The following is a 15,411-nucleotide window of genomic DNA, read 5'->3' as shown; positions in this document are numbered from 1 at the left end:
CCTGATCAATGATAAGGAGTATTTAATAAGGTGTCTCTCTCCAGGACCTGATCAATGATAAGGAGTATTTAATAAGTTGTCTCCCTCCAGGACCTGATCAATGATAAGGAGTATTTAATAAGTTGTCTCTCTCCAGGACCTGATCAATGATAAGGAGTATTTAATAAGTTGTCTCCCTCCAGGACCTGATCAATGATAAGGAGTATTTAATAAGTTGTCTCTCTCCAGGACCTGATCAATAATAAGGAGTATTTAATAAGTTGTCTCCCTCCAGGACCTGATCAATGATAAGGAGTATTTAATAAGTTGTCTCTCTCCAGGACCTGATCAATGATAAGGAGTATTTAATAAGTTGTCTCTCTCCAGGACCTGATCAATGATAATGAGTATTTAATAAGTTGTCTCCCTCCAGGACCTGATCAATGATAAGGAGTATTTAATAAGTATTTAATAAGTTGTCTCCCTCCAGGACCTGATCAATGATAAGGAGTATTTAATAAGTTGTCTCCCTCCAGGACCTGATCAATGATAAGGAGTATTTAATAAGTTGTTTCCCTCCAGGACCTGATCAATGATAAGGAGTATTTAATAAGTATTTAATAAGTTGTCTCTCTCCAGGACCTGATCAATGATAATGAGTATTTAATAAGTTGTCTCCCTCCAGGACCTGATCAATGATAAGGAGTATTTAATAAGTTGTCTCCCTCCAGGACCTGATCAATGATAAGGAGTATTTAATAAGTTGTCTCCCTCCAGGACCTGATCAATGATAAGGAGTATTTAATAAGTTGTCTCCCTCCAGGACCTGATCAATGATAAGGAGTATTTAATAAGTATTTAATAAGTTGTCTCCCTCCAGGACCTGATCAATGATAAGGAGTATTTAATAAGTTGTTTCCCTCCAGGACCTGATCAATGATAAGGAGTATTTAATAAGTTGTCTCCCTCCAGGACCTGATCAATGATAAGGAGTATTTAATAAGTTGTCTCTCTCCAGGACCTGATCAATGATAAGGAGTATTTAATAAGTTGTCTCCCTCCAGGACCTGATCAATGATAAGGAGTATTTAATAAGTTGTCTCCCTCCAGGACCTGATCAATGATAAGGAGTATTTAATAAGTATTTAATAAGTTGTCTCCCTCCAGGACCTGATCAATGATAAGGAGTATTTAATAAGTTGTCTCCCTCCAGGACCTGATCAATAATAAGGAGTATTTAATAAGTTGTCTCTCTCCAGGACCTGATCAATGATAAGGAGTATTTAATAAGTTGTCTCCCTCCAGGACTTGATCAATGATAAGGAGTATTTAATAAGTTGTCTCTCTCCAGGACCTGATCAATGATAAGGAGTATTTAATAAGTTGTCTCCCTCCAGGACCTGATCAATGATAAGGAGTATTTAATAAGTTGTCTCCCTCCAGGACCTGATCAATGATAAGGAGTATTTAATAAGTTGTCTCTCTCCAGGACCTGATCAATGATAAGGAGTATTTAATAAGTTGTCTCCCTCCAGGACCTGATCAATGATAAGGAGTATTTAATAAGTTGTCTCCCTCCAGGACCTGATCAATGATAAGGAGTATTTAATAAGTTGTCTCCCTCCAGGACCTGATCAATGATAAGGAGTATTTAATAAGTTGTCTCCCTCCAGGACCTGATCAATGATAAGGAGTATTTAATAAGTTGTCTCCCTCCAGGACTTGATCAATGATAAGGAGTATTTAATAAGTTGTCTCCCTCCAAGACCTGATCAATGATAAGGAGTATTTAATAAGTTGTCTCCCTCCAGGACCTGATCAATGATAAGGAGTATTTAATAAGTTGTCTCTCTCCAGGACCTGATCAATGATAAGGAGTATTTAATAAGTTGTCTCCCTCCAGGACCTGATCAATGATAAGGAGTATTTAATAAGTTGTCTCCCTCCAGGACCTGATCAATGATAAGGAGTATTTAATAAGTTGTCTCCCTCCAGGACCTGATCAATGATAAGGAGTATTTAATAAGTTGTCTCTCTCCAGGACCTGATCAATGATAAGGAGTATTTAATAAGTTGTCTCTCTCCAGGACCTGATCAATGATAAGGAGTATTTAATAAGTATTTAATAAGTTGTTTCCCTCCAGGACCTGATCAATGATAAGGAGTATTTAATAAGTTGTCCCCCTCCAGGACCTGATCAATGATAAGGAGTATTTAATAAGTTGTCTCTCTCCAGGACCTGATCAATGATAAGGAGTATTTAATAAGTTGTCTCCCTCCAGGACCTGATCAATGATAAGGAGTATTTAATAAGTATTTAATAAGTTGTCTCCCTCCAGGACCTGATCAATGATAAGGAGTATTTAATAAGTTGTTTCCCTCCAGGACCTGATCAATGATAAGGAGTATTTAATAAGTTGTCTCCCTCCAGGACCTGATCAATGATAAGGAGTATTTAATAAGTATTTAATAAGTTGTCTCCCTCCAGGACCTGATCAATGATAAGGAGTATTTAATAAGTTGTCTCTCTCCAGGACCTGATCAATGATAAGGAGTATTTAATAAGTTGTCTCCCTCCAGGACCTGATCAATGATAAGGAGTATTTAATAAGTTGTCTCCCTCCAGGACCTGATCAATGATAAGGAGTATTTAATAAGTATTTAATAAGTTGTCTCCCTCCAGGACCTGATCAATGATAAGGAGTATTTAATAAGTTGTCTCCCTCCAGGACCTGATCAATAATAAGGAGTATTTAATAAGTTGTCTCTCTCCAGGACCTGATCAATGATAAGGAGTATTTAATAAGTTGTCTCCCTCCAGGACCTGATCAATGATAAGGAGTATTTAATAAGTTGTCTCTCTCCAGGACCTGATCAATGATAAGGAGTATTTAATAAGTTGTCTCCCTCCAGGACCTGATCAATGATAAGGAGTATTTAATAAGTTGTCTCCCTCCAGGACCTGATCAATGATAAGGAGTATTTAATAAGTTGTCTCCCTCCAGGACCTGATCAATGATAAGGAGTATTTAATAAGTTGTCTCCCTCCAGGACCTGATCAATGATAAGGAGTATTTAATAAGTTGTCTCCCTCCAGGACCTGATCAATGATAAGGAGTATTTAATAAGTTGTCTCCCTCCAGGACCTGATCAATGATAAGGAGTATTTAATAAGTTGTCTCCCTCCAGGACCTGATCAATGATGAGGAGTATTTAATAAGTATTTAATAAGTTGTCTCCCTCCAGGACCTGATCAATGATAAGGAGTATTTAATAAGTTGTCTCCCTCCAGGACCTGATCAATGATAAGGAGTATTTAATAAGTTGTCTCCCTCCAGGACCTGATCAATGATAAGGAGTATTTAATAAGTTGTCTCTCTCCAGGACCTGATCAATGATAAGGAGTATTTAATAAGTTGTCTCCCTCCAGGACCTGATCAATGATAAGGAGTATTTAATAAGTTGTCTCCCTCCAGGACCTGATCAATGATAAGGAGTATTTAATAAGTTGTCTCCCTCCAGGACCTGATCAATGATAAGGAGTATTTAATAAGTTGTCTCCCTCCAGGACTTGATCAATGATAAGGAGTATTTAATAAGTTGTCTCCCTCCAGGACCTGATCAATGATAAGGAGTATTTAATAAGTTGTCTCCCTCCAGGACCTGATCAATGATAAGGAGTATTTAATAAGTTGTCTCCCTCCAGGACCTGATCAATGATAAGGAGTATTTAATAAGTTGTCTCCCTCCAGGACTTGATCAATGATAAGGAGTATTTAATAAGTTGTCTCCCTCCAGGACCTGATCAATGATAAGGAGTATTTAATAAGTTGTCTCTCTCCAGGACCTGATCAATGATAAGGAGTATTTAATAAGTTGTCTCTCTCCAGGACCTGATCAATGATAAGGAGTATTTAATAAGTATTTAATAAGTTGTTTCCCTCCAGGACCTGATCAATGATAAGGAGTATTTAATAAGTTGTCCCCCTCCAGGACCTGATCAATGATAAGGAGTATTTAATAAGTTGTCTCTCTCCAGGACCTGATCAATGATAAGGAGTATTTAATAAGTTGTCTCCCTCCAGGACCTGATCAATGATAAGGAGTATTTAATAAGTATTTAATAAGTTGTCTCCCTCCAGGACTTGATCAATGATAAGGAGTATTTAATAAGTTGTCTCCCTCCAGGACTTGATCAATGATAAGGAGTATTTAATAAGTTGTCTCCCTCCAGGACCTGATCAATGATAAGGAGTATTTAATAAGTTGTCTCCCTCCAGGACCTGATCAATGATAAGGAGTATTTAATAAGTTGTCTCCCTCCAGGACTTGATCAATGATAAGGAGTATTTAATAAGTTGTCTCCCTTCAGGACCTGATCAATGATAAGGAGTATTTAATAAGTTGTCTCCCTCCAGGACCTGATCAATGATAAGGAGTATTTAATAAGTTGTCTCCCTCCAGGACCTGATCAATGATAAGGAGTATTTAATAAGTTGTCTCCCTCCAGGACTTGATCAATGATAAGGAGTATTTAATAAGTTGTCTCCCTCCAGGACCTGATCAATGATAAGGAGTATTTAATAAGTTGTCTCTCTCCAGGACCTGATCAATGATAAGGAGTATTTAATAAGTTGTCTCTCTCCAGGACCTGATCAATGATAAGGAGTATTTAATAAGTATTTAATAAGTTGTTTCCCTCCAGGACCTGATCAATGATAAGGAGTATTTAATAAGTTGTCCCCCTCCAGGACCCGATCAATGATAAGGAGTATTTAATAAGTTGTCTCTCTCCAGGACCTGATCAATGATAAGGAGTATTTAATAAGTTGTCTCTCTCCAGGACCTGATCAATGATAAGGAGTATTTAATAAGTTGTCTCCCTCCAGGACTTGATCAATGATAAGGAGTATTTAATAAGTTGTCTCCCTCCAGGACCTGATCAATGATAAGGAGTATTTAATAAGTTGTCTCCCTCCAGGACCTGATCAATGATAAGGAGTATTTAATAAGTTGTCTCCCTCCAGGACCTGATCAATGATGAGGAGTATTTAATAAGTTGTCTCCCTCCAGGACCTGATCAATGATAAGGAGTATTTAATAAGTTGTCCCCCTCCAGGACCTGATCAATGATAAGGAGTATTTAATAAGTTGTCTCCCTCCAGGACCTGATCAATGATAAGGAGTATTTAATAAGTTGTCTCTCTCCAGGACCTGATCAATGATAAGGAGTATTTATCATCAGAGGCCAGAACGGTGCTGCTGACGGGAAAGGTAAGGAACTCACCTGTTATAATACCTGTTATAGTACCTGTTATAATACCTGTTATAGTACCTGTATATAGTACCTGTTATAGTACCTGTTATATTACCTGTTATAATACCTGTATAGTACCTGTTATAATACATGTTATAGTACCTGTATTGTACCTGTTATAATACCTGTTATAATACCTGTTATAGTACCTGTTATAGTACCTGTTATAGTACCTGTTATAATACCTGTTATAATACCTGTTATAGTACCTGTTATAATACCTGTTATAGTACCTGTATTGTACCTGTTATAATACCTGTTATAGTACCTGTATAATACCTGTTATAGTACCTGTATAATGCCTGTTATAATACCTGTTATAATACCTGTTATAATACCTGTTATAATACCTGTTATAGTACCTGTTATAGTACCTGTTATAGTACCTGTTATAATACCTGTTATAGTACCTCTACCTGTTATAATACCTGTTATAATACCTGTTATAATACCTGTACCTGTATAATATCTAGATTATATCTTAATAACCTGTTCTATGTACCTGTATAATATCTAGATTATATCTTAATAACCTGTTCTATGTACATGTATTATATCTTTAATAACCTGTACCTGTTCTATGTGCCTGTATAATATCTAGATTATATTTTAATAACCTGTTCTATGTACATGTATTATATCTTTAATAACCTGTACCTGTTCTATGTGCCTGTATAATATCTAGATTATATCTTTAATAACCTGTTCTATGTACCTGTATAATATCTAGATTATATCTTAATAACCTGTTCTATGTACCTGTATAATATCTAGATTATATCTTTAATAACCTGTTCTATGTACCTGTATAATATCTAAATTATATCTTAATAACCTGTTCTATGTACCTGTATAATATCTAGATTATATCTTAATAACCTGTTCTATGTACCTGTATAATATCTAGATTATATCTTAATAACCTGTTCTATGTACCTGTATAATATCTAGATTATATCTTAATAACCTGTTCTATGTACCTGTATAATATCTAGATTATATCTTAATAACCTGTTCTATGTACCTGTATACTATCTAGATTATATCTTTAATAACCTGTTCTATGTACATGTATTATATCTTTAATAACCTGTACCTGTTCTATGTGCCTGTATACTATCTAGATTATATCTTTAATAACCTGTTCTATGTACCTGTATACTATCTAAATTATATCTTAATAACCTGTACCTGTATAATATCTAGATTATATCTTAATAAACTGTTCTATGTACCTGTATAATATCTAGATTAAATCTTATTAACCTGTTCTATGTGCCTGCATAATATATATATTTAATCTTATTAACCTGTTCTATGTACCTGTATGCTATCTAGATTATATCTTAATAACCTGTACCTGTATAATATCTAGATTATATCTTAATAACCTGTTCTATGTACCTGTATACTATCTAGATTATATCTTTAATAACCTGTACCTGTTCTATGTACCTGTATAATATCTAGATTATATCTTAATAACCTGTACCTGTATAATATCTAGATTTTATCTTAATAACCTGTACCTGTATAATATCTAGATTATATCTTAATAACCTGTTCTATGTACCTGTATAATATCTAGATTATATCTGTAATAACCTGTACCTGTATAATATCTAGATTATATCTTTAATAACCTTTACCTGTTCTATGTACCTGTATAATATCTAGATTATATCTTAATAACCTGTACCTGTATAATATCTAGATTTTATCTTAATAACCTGTACCTGTATAATATGTAGATTATATCTTTAATAACCTTTACCTGTTCTATGTACCTGTATAATATCTAGATTATATTTTATTAACCTGTTCTATGTACATGTATTATATCTTTAATAACCTGTACCTGTATAATATCTAGATTTTATCTTAATAACCTGTATAATATCTAGATTATATTTTAATAACCTGTTCTATGTACCTGTATAATATCTAGATTATATCTTTAATAACCTGTACCTGTATAATATGTAGATTATATCTTTAATAACCTTCACCTGTTCTATGTGCCTGTATAATATCTAGATGATATCTTAATAACCTGTTCTATGTGCCTGTATAATATCTAGATTATATCTTAATAACCTGTTCTATGTGCCTGTATAATATCTAGATTATATCTTAATAACCTGTACCTGTATAATATCTAGATTATATCTTAATAACCTGTACCTGTATAATATCTAGATTATATCTTAATAACCTGTTCTATGTACCTGTATACTATCTAGATTATATCTTAATAACCTGTTCTATGTACCTGTATAATATCTAGATTATATCTTAATAACCTGTTCTATGTACATGTATTATATCTTTAATAACCTGTACTTGTTCTATGTGCCTGTATAATATCTAGATTATATTTTAATAACCTGTACCTGTATACTATCTAGATTATATCTTAATAACCTGTTCTATGTACATGTATTATATCTTTAATAACCTGTACCTGTTCTATGTGCCTGTATAATATCTAGATTATATTTTAATAACCTGTACCTGTATACTATCTAGATTATATCTTAATAACCTGTTCTATGTACATGTATTATATCTTTAATAACCTGTACCTGTTCTATGTGCCTGTATAATATCTAGATTATATCTTAATAACCTGTTCTATGTGCCTGTATAATATCTAGATTATATTTTAATAACCTGTTCTATGTACATGTATTATATCTTTAATAACCTGTACCTGTTCTATGTGCCTGTATAATATCTAGATTATATCTTTAATAACCTGTTCTATGTACCTGTATAATATCTAGATTATATCTTAATAACCTGTTCTATGTACCTGTATAATATCTAGATTATATCTTTAATAACCTGTTCTATGTACCTGTATAATATCTAGATTATATCTTAATAACCTGTTCTATGTACCTGTATAATATCTAGATTATATCTTAATAACCTGTTCTATGTACCTGTATAATATCTAGATTATATCTTAATAACCTGTTCTATGTACCTGTATAATATCTAGATTATATCTTAATAACCTGTTCTATGTACCTGTATAATATCTAGATTATATCTTAATAACCTGTTCTATGTACCTGTATAATATCTAGATTATATCTTAATAACCTGTTCTATGTACCTGTATACTATCTAGATTATATCGTTAATAACCTGTTCTATGTACATGTATTATATCTTTAATAACCTGTACCTGTTCTATGTGCCTGTATACTATCTAGATTATATCTTTAATAACCTGTTCTATGTACCTGTATACTATCTAAATTATATCTTAATAACCTGTACCTGTATAATATCTAGATTATATCATAATAACCTGTTCTATGTACCTGTATAATATCTAGATTAAATCTTATTAACCTGTTCTATGTGCCTGCATAATATATAGATTTAATCTTATTAACCTGTTCTATGTACCTGTATGCTATCTAGATTATATCTTAATAACCTGTTCTATGTACCTGTATACTATCTAAATTATATCTTAATAACCTGTTCTATGTACCTGTATACTATCTAGATTATATCTTTAATAACCTGTACCTGTTCTATGTACCTGTATAATATCTAGATTATATCTTAATAACCTGTACCTGTATAATATCTAGATTTTATCTTAATAACCTGTACCTGTATAATATCTAGATTATATCTTAATAACCTGTTCTATGTACCTGTATAATATCTAGATTATATCTGTAATAACCTGTACCTGTATAATATCTAGATTATATCTTTAATAACCTTTACCTGTTCTATGTACCTGTATAATATCTAGATTATATCTTAATAACCTGTACCTGTATAATATCTAGATTTTATCTTAATAACCTGTACCTGTATAATATGTAGATTATATCTTTAATAACCTTTACCTGTTCTATGTACCTGTATAATATCTAGATTATATTTTATTAACCTGTTCTATGTACCTGTACACTATCTAGATTATATATTTAATAACCTGTTCTATGTACATGTATTATATCTTTAATAACCTGTACCTGTATAATATCTAGATTTTATCTTAATAACCTGTATAATATCTAGATTATATTTTAATAACCTGTTCTATGTACCTGTATAATATCTAGATTATATCTTTAATAACCTGTACCTGTATAATATGTAGATTATATCTTTAATAACCTTCACCTGTTCTATGTGCCTGTATAATATCTAGATGATATCTTAATAACCTGTTCTATGTGCCTGTATAATATCTAGATTATATCTTAATAACCTGTTCTATGTGCCTGTATAATATCTAGATTATATCTTAATAACCTGTGCCTGTATAATATCTAGATTATATCTTAATAACCTGTACCTGTATAATATCTAGATTATATCTTAATAACCTGTACCTGTATAATATCTAGATTATATCTTAATAACCTGTTCTATGTACCTGTATACTATCTAGATTATATCTTAATAACCTGTTCTATGTACCTGTATAATATCTAGATTATATCTTAATAACCTGTTCTATGTACATGTATTATATCTTTAATAACCTGTACCTGTTCTATGTGCCTGTATAATATCTAGATTATATTTTAATAACCTGTACCTGTATACTATCTAGATTATATCTTAATAACCTGTTCTATGTACATGTATTATATCTTTAATAACCTGTACCTGTTCTATGTGCCTGTATAATATCTAGATTATATTTTAATAACCTGTACCTGTATACTATCTAGATTATATCTTAATAACCTGTTCTATGTACATGTATTATATCTTTAATAACCTGTACCTGTTCTATGTGCCTGTATAATATCTAGATTATATCTTAATAACCTGTTCTATGTGCCTGTATAATATCTAGATTATATTTTAATAACCTGTACCTGTATACTATCTAGATTATATCTTAATAACCTGTTCTATGTACATGTATTATATCTTTAATAACCTGTACCTGTTCTATGTGCCTGTATAATATCTAGATTATATCTTAATAACCTGTTCTATGTACCTGTATAATATCTAGATTATATCTTAATAACCTGTTCTATGTACCTGTATAATATCTAGATTATATCTTTAATAACCTGTTCTATGTACCTGTATAATATCTAGATTATATCTTAATAACCTGTTCTATGTACCTGTATAATATCTAGATTATATCTTAATAACCTGTTCTATGTACCTGTATAATATCTAGATTATATCTTAATAACCTGTTCTATGTACCTGTTTAATATCTAGATTATATCTTAATAACCTGTTCTATGTACCTGTATAATATCTAGATTATATTTTAATAACCTGTTCTATGTACCTGTATAATATCTAGATTATATCTTAATAACCTGTTCTAAGTACCTGTATACTATCTAGATTATATCTTTAATAACCTGTTCTATGTACCTGTATACTATCTAAATTATATCTTAATAACCTGTACCTGTATAATATCTAGATTATATCTTAATAACCTGTTCTATGTACCTGTATAATATCTAGATTAAATCTTATTAACCTGTTCTATGTGCCTGCATAATATATAGATTTAATCTTATTAACCTGTTCTATGTACCTGTATGCTATCTAGATTATATCTTAATAACCTGTTCTATGTACCTGTATACTATCTAGATTATATCTAGATTATATCTTAATAACCTGTACCTGTATAATATCTAGATTATATCTTAATAACCTGTTCTATGTACCTGTATACTATCTAGATTATATCTTTAATAACCTGTACCTGTTCTATGTACCTGTATAATATCTAGATTATATCTTAATAACCTGTACCTGTATATTATCTAGATTTTATCTTAATAACCTGTACCTGTATAATATCTAGATTATATCTTAATAACCTGTTCTATGTACCTGTATAATATCTAGATTATATCTGTAATAACCTGTACCTGTATAATATCTAGATTATATCTTTAATAACCTTTACCTGTTCTATGTACCTGTATAATATCTAGATTATATCTTAATAACCTGTACCTGTATAATATCTAGATTTTATCTTAATAACCTGTACCTGTATAATATCTAGATTATATTTTATTAACCTGTTCTATGTACCTGTATACTATCTAGATTATATATTTAATAACCTGTTCTATGTACATGTATTATATCTTTAATAACCTGTACCTGTATAATATCTAGATTATATCTTAATAACCTGTATAATATCTAGATTATATCTTAATAACCTGTTCTATGTACCTGTATAATATCTAGATTATATCTTTAATAACCTGTACCTGTATAATATGTAGATTATATCTTTAATAACCTTCACCTGTTCTCTGTGGCTGTATAATATCTAGATGATATCTTAATAACCTGTTCTATGTGCCTGTATAATATCTAGATTATATCTTAATAACCTGTTCTATGTGCCTGTATAATATCTAGATTATATCTTAATAACCTGTACCTGTATAATATCTAGATTATATCTTAATAACCTGTACCTGTATAATATCTAGATTATATCTTAATAACCTGTTCTATGTACCTGTATACTATCTAGATTATATCTTAATAACCTGTTCTATGTACCTGTATACTATCTAGATTATATCTTAATAACCTGTTCTATGTGCCTGTATAATATCTATATTATATCTTTAATAACCTGTTCTATGTACCTGTATAATATCTAGATTATATCTTTAATAACCTGTTCTATGTACCTGTATAATATCTAGATTATATCTTAATAACCTGTTCTATGTGCCTGTATAATATCTAGATTATATCTTAATAACCTGTACCTGTATAATATCTAGATTAAATCTTATTAACCTGTTCTATGTACCTGTATACTATCTAGATTATATCTTAATAACCTGTTCTATGTACCTGTATACTATCTAGATTATATCTTAATAACCTGTTCTATGTACCTGTATACTATCTAGATTATATCTTAATAACCTGTACCTGTATAATATCTAGATTATATCTTTAATAACCTGTACCTGTATAATATGTAGATTATATCTTTAATAACCTTCACCTGTTCTATGTGCCTGTATAATATCTAGATGATATCTTAATAACCTGTTCTATGTGCCTGTATAATATCTAGATTATATCTTAATAACCTGTTCTATGTGCCTGTATAATATCTAGATTATATCTTAATAACCTGTACCTGTATAATATCTAGATTATATCTTAATAACCTGTACCTGTATAATATCTAGATTATATCTTAATAACCTGTTCTATGTACCTGTATACTATCTAGATTATATCTTAATAACCTGTTCTATGTACCTGTATAATATCTAGATTATATCTTAATAACCTGTTCTATGTACATGTATTATATCTTTAATAACCTGTACCTGTTCTATGTGCCTGTATAATATCTAGATTATATTTTAATAACCTGTACCTGTATACTATCTAGATTATATCTTAATAAACTGTTCTATGTACATGTATTATATCTTGAATAACCTGTACCTGTTCTATGTGCCTGTATAATATCTAGATTATATTTTAATAACCTGTACCTGTATACTATCTAGATTATATCTTAATAACCTGTTCTATGTACATGTATTATATCTTTAATAACCTGTACCTGTTCTATGTGCCTGTATAATATCTAGATTATATTTTAATAACCTGTACCTGTATACTATCTAGATTATATCTTAATAACCTGTTCTATGTACATGTATTATATCTTTAATAACCTGTACCTGTTCTATGTGCCTGTATAATATCTAGATTATATCTTAATAACCTGTTCTATGTGCCTGTATAATATCTAGATTATATCTTAATAACCTGTTCTATGTGCCTGTATAATATCTAGATTATATTTTAATAACCTGTTCTATGTACATGTATTATATCTTTAATAACCTGTACCTGTTCTATGTGCCTGTATAATATCTAGATTATATCTTTAATAACCTGTTCTATGTACCTGTATAATATCTAGATTATATCTTAATAACCTGTTCTATGTACCTGTATAATATCTAGATTATATCTTAATAACCTGTTCTATGTACCTGTATAATATCTAGATTATATCTTAATAACCTGTTCTATGTACCTGTATAATATCTAGATTATATCTTAATAACCTGTTCTATGTACCTGTATAATATCTAGATTATATCTTAATAACCTGTTCTATGTACCTGTATACTATCTAGATTATATCTAGATTATATCTTAATAACCTGTACCTGTATAATATCTAGATTATATCTTAATAACCTGTTCTATGTACCTGTATACTATCTAGATTATATCTTTAATAACCTGTACCTGTTCTATGTACCTGTATAATATCTAGATTATATCTTAATAACCTGTACCTGTATAATATCTAGATTTTATCTTAATAACCTGTACCTGTATAATATCTAGATTATATCTTAATAACCTGTTCTATGTACCTGTATAATATCTAGATTATATCTGTAATAACCTGTACCTGTATAATATCTAGATTATATCTTTAATAACCTTTACCTGTTCTATGTACCTGTATAATATCTAGATTATATCTTAATAACCTGTACCTGTATAATATCTAGATTTTATCTTAATAACCTGTACCTGTATAATATGTAGATTATATCTTTAATAACCTTTACCTGTTCTATGTACCTGTATAATATCTAGATTATATTTTATTAACCTGTTCTATGTACCTGTATACTATCTAGATTATATATTTAATAACCTGTTCTATGTACATGTATTATATCTTTAATAACCTGTACCTGTATAATATCTAGATTATATCTTAATAACCTGTATAATATCTAGATTATATCTTAATAACCTGTTCTATGTACCTGTATAATATCTAGATTATATCTTTAATAACCTGTACCTGTGTAATATGTAGATTATATCTTTAATAACCTTCACCTGTTCTATGTGCCTGTATAATATCTAGATGATATCTTAATAACCTGTTCTATGTGCCTGTATAATATCTAGATTATATCTTAATAACCTGTTCTATGTGCCTGTATAATATCTAGATTATATCTTAATAACCTGTACCTGTATACTATCTAGATTATATCTTAATAACCTGTTCTATGTACCTGTATACTATCTAGATTATATCTTAATAACCTGTTCTATGTGCCTGTATAATATCTATATTATATCTTTAATAACCTGTTCTATGTACCTGTATAATATCTAGATTATATCTTAATAACCTGTTCTATGTGCCTGTATAATATCTAGATTATATCTTAATAACCTGTACCTGTATAATATCTAGATTAAATCTTAATAACCTGTTCTATGTACCTGTATACTATCTAGATTATATCTTAATAACCTGTTCTATGTACCTGTATAATATCTAGATTATATCTTAATAACCTGTTCTATGTGCCTGTATAATATCTAGATTATATCTTAATAACCTGTTCTATGTGCCTGTATAATATCTAGATTATATCTTAATAACCTGTACCTGTATAATATCTAGATTAAATCTTACTAACCTGTTCTATGTACCTGTATACTATCTAGATTATATCTTAATAACCTGTTCTATGTACCTGTATACTATCTAGATTATATCTTAATAACCTGTACCTGTATAATATCTAGATTATATCTTAATAACCTGTTCTATGTACCTGTATAATATCTAGATTATATCTTAATAACCTGTTCTATGTACCTGTATAATATCTAGATTATATTTTAAATAACCTTTTCTATGCCCTCTCTCTCTCTCTCTCTCCACCCTCTCTATCTCTCTCTTTGCCCCCTCTCTCTATTTGCCCCATCTCTCTCTCCTACCTCTCTTTGCCTCCTCTCTCTCCCCTCTCTCCCCCCCCCCCCCCCCCCCCTATCTCTCCCCCCTCTCCCCCCCTCCTCTCCCCCCTCTCTCCCCCCTCTCCCCCCCTCTCTCTCCCCCCCCTCTTCCCACCTCCTCTCTCCCCCCTCCTCTCTCCCCTCCTCTTCCCCCCTCCTCTCTCCCCTCCTCTTCCCCCCTCCTCTCTCCCCCCTCTCTCTATCCCCCCTCTCTCTCCGCCCTCTCTCTCCCCCCTCTCTCTCTCCCCCCCCTCTCTCCCCCCTCCTCTCTCCCCCCTCCTCTCTCCCCC

At 31.0% G+C, this 15,411-nt stretch overlaps 1 protein-coding gene across 8 annotated transcripts in view; it reads left to right on the top strand.

Moving 5' to 3' along the window:
* LOC110512929 (sister chromatid cohesion protein PDS5 homolog A-like) overlaps positions 1–15,411 on the top strand; it is a 98,163-nt gene that overhangs the window by 77,858 nt on the left and 4,894 nt on the right. For all 8 annotated transcript variants that reach the window (XM_036934432.1, XM_036934426.1, XM_036934427.1 and 5 more), the window contains one exon: positions 5,191–5,253. In XM_036934432.1, the coding sequence (XP_036790327.1) occupies positions 5,191–5,253 (63 nt within the window). The remainder of the gene's footprint in view (positions 1–5,190; positions 5,254–15,411) is intronic.

The sequence above is a fragment of the Oncorhynchus mykiss genome, chromosome 10 (assembly GCF_013265735.2).
Source record: "Oncorhynchus mykiss isolate Arlee chromosome 10, USDA_OmykA_1.1, whole genome shotgun sequence".
Taxonomy (NCBI): Eukaryota; Metazoa; Chordata; class Actinopteri; order Salmoniformes; family Salmonidae; genus Oncorhynchus; species Oncorhynchus mykiss.
This window is presented reverse-complemented; position numbering and strand designations above follow the sequence as displayed.